Raw genomic sequence first — 11,540 nt, forward strand, 5'->3', positions numbered from 1 at the left:
GACTTCCTGTTGGGTTTAGGGTATGGCTCCAATGACCTTTGTTGTACGTTTTGACATGCTGCATAGGTGTACAACTTTGCGTTAGTCTATGTTAAACGTACTGCAGGGGTTCAATTTTTTAAAGTTTTCTAGGGGGCGCTAGCGAGCCATTTTTATTTAGCCTATTCCCGAAACTGTTAAAAACGTACATTTTCACCAGGTTGATGCGACCGCCAATTTTGGTGAGTTTTTGAGAATGTTAAGCCCTCAAAAAGGTGATTAATTTGCCGGAAAAAAGCAGGAATAATAATTCCTTCAGTTTCAATAGGGCCTGCACCGCTGTCAGTGCTCGGGCCCTAAATACTGTTAAACGAAGGGTCATTTATAGAGCAATGCAAAAATGGAATGTGTTACCTGAACAAATAACCTAAGAAAGCCGTAAAAAGGAGATTTAAAAGTTTTGTTAAAACCTAACCATATCTATTGATTAGAGAAGTTGAGTAGACAAAGAAACAACATTGGTTGAGGTTTAACAATATGTTTGTTTAGTTGTGAGATGTGTCCAGAGAGGATAAAAGACCTGTTATGTGACGATAGTATGTGGATATACCGGTCTTAAAAATGTGTTCACCCTAAATGTAAGGAATGCCCGATGACTGCACTTGTGGAGCTGTCAATGTGTCTGTCCTTGTCTTAGGTGTGTATTCAGGAAGAATAGCACCTGCAAGGAGCTAATTAGGATCCTAAATAAAGAGAAAATCTGTTCTGTTTTTCCTGAACTCCTCTCAGTTCAAGCCCGATCCGGCACCTCTCTCTAAGCTAACCTGCTTCTCTTAGTTATGCTATTATAATTCTAGATTGCCGGGGAAGTTCCTTCCTTCCTAGGAGACACTGAGCTGCTCTCTCATCTCTGTTTTCACTTGTTTCCTTTTGTGTGCATCCTGTCCAAGAAATGCTTGTTACTAACCTAGCTCTGGGGAGTTTACTCCCCGGAGTCCTGCGATTCCCTGCAATGCCCGGCCGTGTCCTGCTGCGTCCTCCGCATCCACTCATGCTCTGCAGTGCCACATTACATCCTGCAACGCCCTGCTGTGATGTTCATACGCACAGAGTAGTCAGGATCCGGTATTGGAGACTGCACTACTCAGTATGACACGATGTGCCCTGCTATGACATAACTTCCACGACTACCTTTTGAAGTCACTGTTCCATTATCTTTATTGTGAGTCTGGGTCTGCCAAGGTTTCTTCCTAAAAGGGAGTTTTTCCTCGCCACTGTCGCAACAGCCACTGCAATGCTTGCTCTTGAGGGAATTAATTAATTAATTGTTGGGGTTTTGGAATTTATAGAGTGTGGTCTAGACCTACTCTATCTGTAAAGTGTCTCAAGATAACTCTGTTATGATTTGATACTATAAATAAAATTGAATTGAAAATTTAATCTTTATGAATGTATGTTTGGCTTGGTTTACTTCCTGTATTATTTTGTAGTGTTTGGTTTCCTGTGTCTTGGTTTACCTTTTGTTTCCTGTTTGATTCAGATTTGTCCCTAATACGTTTCACCTGTTGGCCCCCTCCCTGCTCGTTTGGCCCTGTGTTTAATGTCCTCTGTTCTGTTCAGTCCTTGACATGTCATTTTTGTAAAGTGCAGTCGAGACAAGTCTCTGTGTTTCTGTCTGAAGCAATATTGAACTGAGTTCGTCAGGTCTTTCTCAACATTTACCGGTGAGTGCAGCTGATTATATCTACTGTTTTAACAAACAGCATTACAACTAAACTTACAGCTAAATGTAGCAGCTTTATTCAAACAGGAAGCTACACTCTTATATATAACTCACTTCAAGGTATAATATGTAGCATTTTCGCATTAAAATGTCTAAAAAGACCAGACCTATGTAATATATATTCTTGAGCTGTGTATTTACATTATCCCAAATATTTCAAAAAATTTTCATAACCAGAGAAATCTGTCATTTTAAGCAAGGTAATGGCAGGGAGGCTAAAATAGAGAGGTCATGGTGTCATATTATTGGTGTACACTGCATATGCCAGTAATATATTGTCTGGCCATAGCAGGGGAAGTTTTAGGGGGTCTGCTACACACCGACCTGTCAATCAGGACAGAGGCTTAGCAATGCTAACCATGCTAACACTGGACATAAGAGACCGGATCTTGTTTTAGGGTGTTGTCTGTGTTTTTATTTTAAACTTTGACCCTCTCTCTGTGTTTTTTTTTTTTTTTTACTTCATCAAAGTAAATTGGAACATTAACTTGTCTGACTCCTTGAACGTTATTTCTGCCTGAGTGACGTAGTGTGAGTTATCTCCCAAGATCCCTCACTACTTCACAACATCAACAGTCTGTCTTTTGTTATTGATTTGATTGAGAGACTCTGAGCGATAGAAATATCATACTGTGTGCTGAAGTGTTTAAGTTTGTCAAAATTGCATTAATCATACTTTGATAATTCTTCATTTGACAATTATGTGTTTAACAACATTTTATAATACTTTTTGTTCTCAGTGTGTAGATATGGCTGCTGTGGGCTGTTTCCTGTCTAATCGGTTTCTGTGCTCCGTCTGGACGTGTTTACTTATTATTTTGTTACATTTCTGAGGGGCCTAGGATGCTTGAAAACTTGTGAAACTCAGCACACATCGGAACTGGTGAAATTTGTAAAGTTCAGCAGTGATTGGGCTCGGGCGTTCCTTTTGATTTTCATGAATTGTGGTGGGATCATTGCTCTCATCTTAACAATCTAATATAAACATTTTGATATTTTGTCGCCTAAGAGAAAATCAACCATTTTGGATTATGTGCGTTCATTTTACAAACACATTTGAGGACTTTAGAATGCAGGAAAACTTTGGACCCATAATTAAAATAGTAATTATTTTTATCTGATATCACATTTGAGCCTGGGCGTGGCACGTCCACTCTAAAGAGCCCCCTCCATGTACTTTGTTTAAATTTTCACACATAAAACCTTTTGAACATTGCGAGAATATTCCGCAGCAGGTTCATGCATGTTTAGCGCTCCCTTATGCGTGAAAGGCCTTAGTTGTAATAAAGTTCCTCTTATATTAACAAAATGATGAACACACATTGCTTTCATCATTTCGGACGTGTTTCCAAAATGCTCTCATTAGCTCCACCAAACTGGAAGTCATCCATATTGAATTTTTTTTTTTCATGTATTTATTGACTACCTCTTAGAGGGGTTTATTGGATTCATTTTGTATTTTGTTGACATAACCCTTTGAATAATGTGACGCTAATTCGTTAAGGATTAGTCGATACCTCGAATGTTGATGTTGGCCGTTTACAGGTATCAAACATTTCGGAATTCCTCCTAGAGGACTGAACACATCCATCTCAAATTGGGTCAAAAGAATCTCAAGACCTTCACAGTGCCAAATTGGGAAGCTGTTGTGTTTTTGTGGGCTGATGTGCTGTGTCTGACAATTTGAATGTATTGCCATAACACAGGAAGCTGTTAACTTGAATTAAAATAGTCCAATCTGCCCAAAATATTTGAAGGCATCTACACACCTTTATTAAGTCATAGTGCCACCTACTGACAACAGAACGTTAGTTGTATGTGACACAGATCATCCAATTAAAATTAAATTTACATGATGTGATCTACACATGATAAACAGCAACATGACGTTTCATTAATTTGTTCCCTAGTGCCACATATTGGACATAAGAAGTGGTACAAAATTTATTTTTTAGCGACAGATACACACAGTGTCTAACAATCCTGGAGAATGCGAAAGCCACGTTAACTGGGGCTCCATCAGTATCCCCGACCTGAATGTGCAAGGACATGTTCATCAATGATTGCAACCTTAAATAACCTATATTTTTATTGTTTCATTAATTTTGTAAGATGGTTTATGATAACCATGAAGTGGTAAAGAAATCTTTAAATACGTGACTGTAGATTTAAAAACTGTAAAATAAAGCAGTTGTTGAACACAAGGCCTGAGTAAGCACTGACTTGAGCACTGGAGGAAATGTACAGTAAGGACAGCTTTGTTAGCAGTGCTGTTCTTTAAAAAAAAAAACTGGTCTACACAACAGGATGTGGACATATTCCAATAAAATCTATCGCAGATATCTAGAAAGTTCTTTCTGACAAGGAAGAGTTAAATACATATATCTGCAATACATATCCAGTCTAGCTACTAAATGTTAAAACGGCCACTTATACTTTTTAAGGATTTAAATTTAGTTTTGACTAGTACAATCAAAGTTGTAGATATCTTGAAAAACAATTTCTAGTAAGTAAGAATGTTATTGTTGATATCTTAAATTACCATTCTGACTAGTTAGAATATAATTTTGACTAGTAGAAATGCTATTATAAATATCTAAAATGTAATTACAGATAGGAGTGTGGTTCAATTAAATGTTAAAACGGCCTGCCATAAAACCTAAGACATTTTTCCTGTTTTCATCTATAGTTGTTCTGCAGAGCTTCTTCTTGCGGGTAACGTCTGACAATAACAATAACTTTAGTTTTCTATGTTGTAAGTTGACAATATTGTTTAAAGCCACATTTCAATACTGACAACAAATGTATAATCTCTCTGAAAGAGTCAAACAATAATAATTGATAAGTGCAAGGTATTAAGATAAACTCTGAACATTTCTTGAGAGCTGAAAGCCTTCATCATGTCTGAGCACGTCTCCATGACCCCCTGCTACACTGCAGCATCATGTAGACCACTAACCGGTGTTGTGACACAGAACGACCACTAGATGGATCAAAACACAAAGGAATGATGAGACAAAGTTACTGTACTGCTACAAAGCTGTGGAGCCAGTGATATTGTTTGTGCCAATCAAAGTCACTAGTAAGTTCTTTGTAATTTGGTGCTAACGTTAGGTGCAACACTAGCTAACGTGGATGAGAAATGGATTTGCCCAATGTCATACACTTTGCCTCATCAGCATGTTTTCTCTTAAAGTGCTCATATTATGTTCATTTTCAGGTTCATAATTGTATTTAGAGGTTGTATCAGAATAGGTTTACATGGTTTCATTTTCAAAAAACACCATATTTTGTTGTACTGCACTTTGCTGCAGCTTCTCTTTTAACCCTGTGTGTTAAGCGCTCTGTTTTAGCTACAGAGTGAGACATCTCACTTCTGTTCCATGTTTGTTGGGAGTCGCACATGCGCAGTAGCTAGCTAAGGACTACTAGCTAATCAGAAGCAGAGTATGAGGGCGTGCCATGCTAGCAGCTAGGCGAGGATTATAACTTATGTTACAAAGTGATGCACGTTCGTCACGGAAGTAAAGGCTGGACTACAATAGAGCTGTTTGGAGCAGTTTGTGAACAGTGGTTTCTGTTGGAGATGGTAAGTCCCTTTGGGGTGGACTTTGGGCTTTTTCACTTTGTAAACCTATAACATGCACAAAAAAGATATATAACACAATAAAGGAAAGGGGGAAAAAGCCAAAAGAGCATAATATGAGCACATTAATAACCTGCTGGCAAATTAGCTATGTTGCACAATTTAAGAACAATAATTAATATATACCAAAACCATATAACAAAAGTTATCAATGATTGCTCTTTTTTAACCAAAATACACAATATTGATTCATGATAACAATCATCCATATTGGGAGTTTACAAAGAGTGAGTGAATGCAGCAGAAGCTATGGCCTTACTCAGGCCTTTCAACGAAAATAAAAAAGCATTACTATAGAATGACTATGAATTCTTAGAGAGCAAATCCAGCTAAATTGACTGAACTCATATTTGTAGATGCAGAATAGTTTTTTTGTTTGTTGTTTTGATGAATCATAACAATGTTTATTTGATTAATAAATTATCAATTTGGAAAAGTGTGGTTTTTTTCACCTCTTCTGGGCCAGTAAAAATAAACAAGGGGACAGTAAAATCCTGATCTACTGGCCTGGGGGGCCAGTGGGGGGAAATGTTATGTTGGACCCTGTTAGCTTAGGTACATTAACCCTTCAAAAAACATAATAACTGATTAGTTATAGCATGACCTTTGCTCCATATCAACCAGACAACACCCTGGTATTACCCAATAACTGTATAAATAAGAGGTAGGGCATAAAATCTGATAACAGAGGTGCAGTGAGAGGTGGAACAACACTGGAAAGAAGAGAGCAACAACGTCACACTCCAGAAATGAAAGTTAAGTTTGTCAGAGTGTCAGCCACGCTGCAGTAGAGACAAGACTCTGTTTCTCTCTGAAAGAAAACTCAAACTGACTTCATCAGGTCTTTCTCAACAACACAGCAGAGTCTCTGCCAAACACTGGTGAGTACAGCTGATCATGTTTACACTTTCAACAACCAGGATTAACACTAAACTTCCGCTCTACTCAGAAAGGAAGTTCCACTCTTTTAATTTATTGTGAAATTGGTAACAATATAACTATGGCTTTGTCTGAAGGCCCACTATACAGTAGCCCACTTAAACAGCTTTAAGGCTTTTTCATATGGGGAGTGACACCTCATCTACATAGCTGCGTGGATCCTTGGGGTCTACAGCACTCCTCATGTGAACAGACAGGCAGGCAACACTGCTATTAAACGCCAGACGATCAATGTGTGGTAACTATGGAGATTCTGTGCACTACTGTATCCCTGCCGTACAACTGATTGAGATTATCTGACTATGGTATCATATATCCCTAATCACAGGTTGATGTATAACAAATAGTGGCAATACTACTCTTTCCTTACCAAGGACTGTTATTGTTGATAGCCAAAGTTAAATCAGCATAGTCATAATTATGGACGTTACCTGATGAATCCAGTCTTGTGCCGATGCTCTGACAAGCAGAAGTCCCACTGTCTATCACCTTAACTGTTTAGAAAACAGTTACAGTGGTGCTCATAAATTTATGAACCAATGCTAATGTCTAAAAAGAGGAATAAAAAATAATCTTTTGGAAATTGATCGTAATGCCTTAATTAAAACAATTAGGAAAAATCCACCCTTTAAGGACACCAATTTTCTTTGTAAATAAATAAATGTTCTTCCTTAAAATACAGGGGGCATAAGTATACACACCCTTATGTTAAATTCCCATAGAGGCAGGCAGATGTTTATTTTTAAAGGCCAGTTATTTCATGGATCCAGGATACTATGCATCCTGATAAAGTTCCATTGGCCTTTGGAATTAAAATAGCCCCCCCACATCATCACATACCCTTCACCATACCGAAAGATCGTCATGGTTTTATTACAGTTAGCCTAATAGCTGGTTTGATTTGCATTGAGAGATGATCTTATGGAAAGTACCCCATGCCAATCTCTAGGTATGGTGAAGGGTATGTGATAATGTAGGGAAAAGTTCAACACAAGTCAACTCTTGTAGCGGGCGGGCGTGTGCATGTGACAAGCACAAATGTGACAGTTTCATGGGATTGCGTCAGCTTCTTGCATCACCTGTCAAACCAAGCGCAGCGCTGTTTACAACTAGACTGATTGCTTGGCCTGTGGTATTGCTGTTTGTAGCTTTCTCCAGAACCATTGTTGAAATAATTTACAGAAGGCGTACAAAGCAACCAACTGTATACTTCTGACTTACTGTGTAATTCTACTTCAGAGGATAACATTGTACTACTACATTTACCTGACAGAGAAATGTTTCTGGCTATGTTGAAGGTTCTGATTCACTCACTAAATTTACAAATGTTAAGCTTACAGCAACTGAATACGATATAACGTCTGGCTTTTATTCGATATCTAGCGTCAGCAATTTTATTGAGTTATTGCTCTGAGTAAATCTAAGCTGGGCTTTTATTGTGAAGGCTAGACACAGAAGTGAAGCCAGCCTAATGCCAGTGTTTGTTTTTTTACTTTCTCAAACTTTATTGTGCGGTCACTTAGTTTCATTCATATATATTAAAATCCCACGCTGTCCAAACTGCTGTAAATTCCAAACAGCAAGTTCATTGGGTACCCAGCAATATACCCACCAGCAGGCTCCATAGCATCCCAAAGGCACGCCAGGGTTGGGATGAAGCCTAAAATTTGGTGGGATCCAGCTCTCATCATTAAATATACATTTAAAAAAAATATACTATATATTTTTTGCCCGACAGAAAATCAACCATTTAGAATTTTTGTGCATTAATTTTCATTTTACGAACACGTTTAACATCTTTAGCATGCATGAAAACTAACGAAACTTTTCCCCCATGTTGAAGCTTTCATTAAAACTGTATTTTGAATGGAATGTTTTATCTTTTCTTTCACATGTGTAGATATGGCTGCAGAAAACTATCTGCAATCTGAAGATCAATTTCTGTGCTCCATCTGTCTCGATGTGTTCACTGATCCTGTCACCATTCCATGTGGTCACAACTTCTGCAAGAACTGCATCACTGACCATTGGAATACTAATGACCAGTACCTGTGTCCAATGTGTGAAGAGGCTTTTACCACAAGACCTGATTTGAGGGTCAACGCTTTCATTTCTGAGATGGTTGCTCAGTTCCGACAGTCAGCTCAACAGAAAGCCAGCAGCAGCAGCTCAGAGCAACAAGTGTCCAAACCAGGAGAAGTTCCCTGTGACGTCTGCACTGGAACCAAACTGAAGGCCCTGAAGTCCTGCCTGGTGTGTCTGGTCTCCTACTGTGAGAATCACCTGGAGCCTCATCTGACAACGTCCGGCCTGAAAAGACATCAGCTGATCGACCCTGTGGAGAACCTGGAGGGCAGGATGTGTACGAAGCATGATAAACCTCTGGAGCTGTTCTGTAAGACTGACCAGACATGTGTCTGCATGCTCTGCACTGTTTTAGAGCACAAGATGCATGATGTTGTTCCAATAAAGGAAGAATATGAAGGAAAGAAGGCAGAGTTGGGGAAGACCGAGGCGGAAATTCAGCAGATGATCCAGAAGAGACGACTGAAGATTCAGGAGGTCAAACACTCAGTCGACCTCAGTGAGGAAGATGCAGATAGAGAGATAGCAGAAGGTGTTCAGGTCTTCACTTCTCTGATGGAGTCTGTTGAGAAAGGCCTGAATGAGCTCATCAACACGATCAAAGAGAAGCAGAAAACAACAGAAAAACAGGCTGAAGCTTTCATCAAAGAGCTGGAACAGGAAATCTCTGAGCTGATGAAGAGTAGCAGTGAGGTGGAGCAGATCTCACACTCTGAAGACCACCTCCATCTTCTCCAGACTGTCCAGTCCGTAACAATCAACCACCCTGCACCCACCAAGGACTGGACAAAGGTCATCGTCCATCAATCATATGAGGGGACTGTGGTGAAAGCTGTGGCTCAGCTGGAAGAGACACTCAGTAAAGAGATGAAGAAGCTGCTTGAAGCCGAGCTGAAGAGGGTCCAGCAGTATGCAGTGGATGTGACTCTTGATCCTGATACAGCACATCCTTGTCTTATCCTGTCTGATGATGGGAAACAAGTATATCCTGGTGGTGGAAAAAAGAATCTTCAAGATAACCCAGAGAGATTTTCTCTTAATCGCTTTGTTTTAGGAAGGCAGAGTTTCTCTTCAGGCAGATTTTACTTTGAGGTTCAAGTTAAAGGAAAGACTAAATGGGATTTAGGAGTGGCCAGAGAGTCGATCAACAGGAAGGCAAGCATACCACTGAACCCAAGGTATGGTAATTGGACTATATGGTTGAGAAATGGATTTGAGTACAAAGCTCTTGATGTCCCTCCAGTCCTTCTCTCTCTGAAGTCTCAACCTCAGAAGGTGGGGGTGTTTGTGAATTATGAGGCGGGTCTGGTCTCCTTTTTTGACGTAAATGCTGCAGCCCTTATCTACTCCTTTACTGGCTGCTTCTTCACTGAGAAACTCTTCCCGTTTTTCAGTCCCTGTAAGAATGAAGGTGGTGAAAACAGTGCACCTCTGATCATCTCTCCTGTCAATTACATTGAGTAGGCTAATCACTAAAACACCAAATATGTCAAGCTGAAGTTTGAGTAAAATTGCAAAAGATGCTGCAAAAATATCTTGATTTATTTGTATTTGATGTAGCCACAGAAAACATATTGCTGAATATTTCATTGTGTCATTAAGCTTCATTCATTTCATGTATTATTTAAGTAAGGCTTCATACATCCTATAGTGTCTACAGAACACAGTATGTGTTGCTGTTATACCGGGTATAAAAAGTTAGTTATTTGGTTAATTACTGGTCGCTTTGGCCGTTTTTTGGTGTTTTGTGATTACTGATAAAAAGGCATATGAGTCAAATCTGTAAATACGTGATTGTAAAATAAAAACTGTAAAATAAAGCAGTTGTTGAACACAAGTAACTTGAGTACCAAACATTAAACAGAAAAGCCTGGTTTACACAGAAGTTGTATTTTGGTCGAGGATGAACTTTATTCCTTTTTTTACATTTCGAGAATAGAGTTGAACTTTCAGTACTACTGCCAGACTTTTAACCACTGACAGAGGAGAGAGCGCAATTTGAATTTGAGTTTACCACTCTCATTGAGGCTTTAAAAAGCACTGGGAAGTCGTTTTTTATCTCGGGCCCACTTCCATCTCTAGGTCGCGGATCATGCCTTTTTAGCAGGCTACTCTCCCTTAACATCTGGCTCCAGCTTACATGCAGCATTCATAAGATAGGTTTTATTGACAATTTTAATCTGTTTTGGAAACGTGGCTCCCTGTTCAGCAGGGATGGGATCCATCCCAATACACGCGCAAACCAGGTGCTCCATGAGAATTTGCACCACGCCTTGCACACTCAGAACTATGATTGACTGTGCTCCTCTGTGCTTGCTCCTTTGGAACAACCACCCATTCATAATCCCATAACCACAGTGTCTGTTCCCCGACTGAGATCAATTAACATAAACAAAAGAGGTGCTATACTGAACAACCTAATTGGAATTAAAACAACCACTGTACTGACAGAACAGAATAGGAAAATCAAATGTGGACTATTAAACATTAGATCTCTGTCATCTAAAGCAATATTGGTAAACAAATTGATATCAGATAACCAAATTGATTTATTTTGTCTCACCGAAACATGGCTGAGCCACGATGAATACGTTAGTCTAAATGAAGCCACTCCTCCCAGTCATAATAATACTCAAATTCCACGAGGCTCAGGCTGAGGAGGGGGAGTTGCAGCCATATTCGACTCAAGCCTGTTAATTAATCCTAAACCTAAACTAAATTATAACTCGTTCGAAAGCCTTGTTCTTAATCTTCAACACCCAACGTGGAAAACGGTACAGCCAATTACATTTGTTGTTGTTTACCGCCCACCAGGTCCATATTCTGAATTTTTATCTGAATTCTCTGAGTTCTTATTAAGTATAGTCCTTCAATCAGACAAAGTACTTATTGTAGGTGATTTTAATATCCATATGGACATTGACAGCAATAGCCTCAGTACTGATTTTAATTCACTACTAGATTCAATTGGTTTCAGTCAGAGTGTGCATGAGGCCACGCACTGTTTTAACCACACCCTCGACCTTGTGCTAGAATATGGAATCAAAATTGAAGATTTAATAGTATTTCCGCAGAATCCTTTATTATCAGATCATTTTTTAATAACTT

At 39.1% G+C, this 11,540-nt stretch overlaps 1 protein-coding gene across 2 annotated transcripts; it reads left to right on the forward strand.

Moving 5' to 3' along the window:
* The first annotated feature begins 1,618 nt into the window (after nucleotides 1-1,618).
* On the forward strand, nucleotides 1,619-10,234 carry LOC120566607 (E3 ubiquitin-protein ligase TRIM21-like). Of its 2 annotated transcripts, none has more exons than XM_039813152.1 (2): nucleotides 1,619-1,703; nucleotides 8,248-10,234. In XM_039813152.1, the coding sequence occupies exon 2, from the start codon at nucleotides 8,250-8,252 to the stop codon at nucleotides 9,894-9,896; it is 1,647 nt and encodes a 548-aa protein (XP_039669086.1). In that variant the 5' UTR covers nucleotides 1,619-1,703; nucleotides 8,248-8,249; the 3' UTR covers nucleotides 9,897-10,234. The 2 variants fall into 2 exon arrangements, with proteins under 2 accessions (XP_039669086.1, XP_039669077.1); XM_039813143.1 differs by lacking the exon at nucleotides 1,619-1,703 and adding an exon at nucleotides 6,124-6,289.
* The last annotated feature ends 1,306 nt before the right edge of the window (nucleotides 10,235-11,540 follow it).

The sequence above is a fragment of the Perca fluviatilis genome, chromosome 1, assembly GCF_010015445.1.
Source record: "Perca fluviatilis chromosome 1, GENO_Pfluv_1.0, whole genome shotgun sequence".
NCBI classification, from domain to species: domain Eukaryota; kingdom Metazoa; phylum Chordata; class Actinopteri; order Perciformes; family Percidae; genus Perca; species Perca fluviatilis.

Bases quoted from the DNA above. Each gene is read 5' to 3' on its own strand.
- LOC120566607 (XM_039813152.1), top strand. From the start codon at position 8,250: ATGGCTGCAGAAAACTATCTGCAATCTGAAGATCAATTTCTGTGCTCC.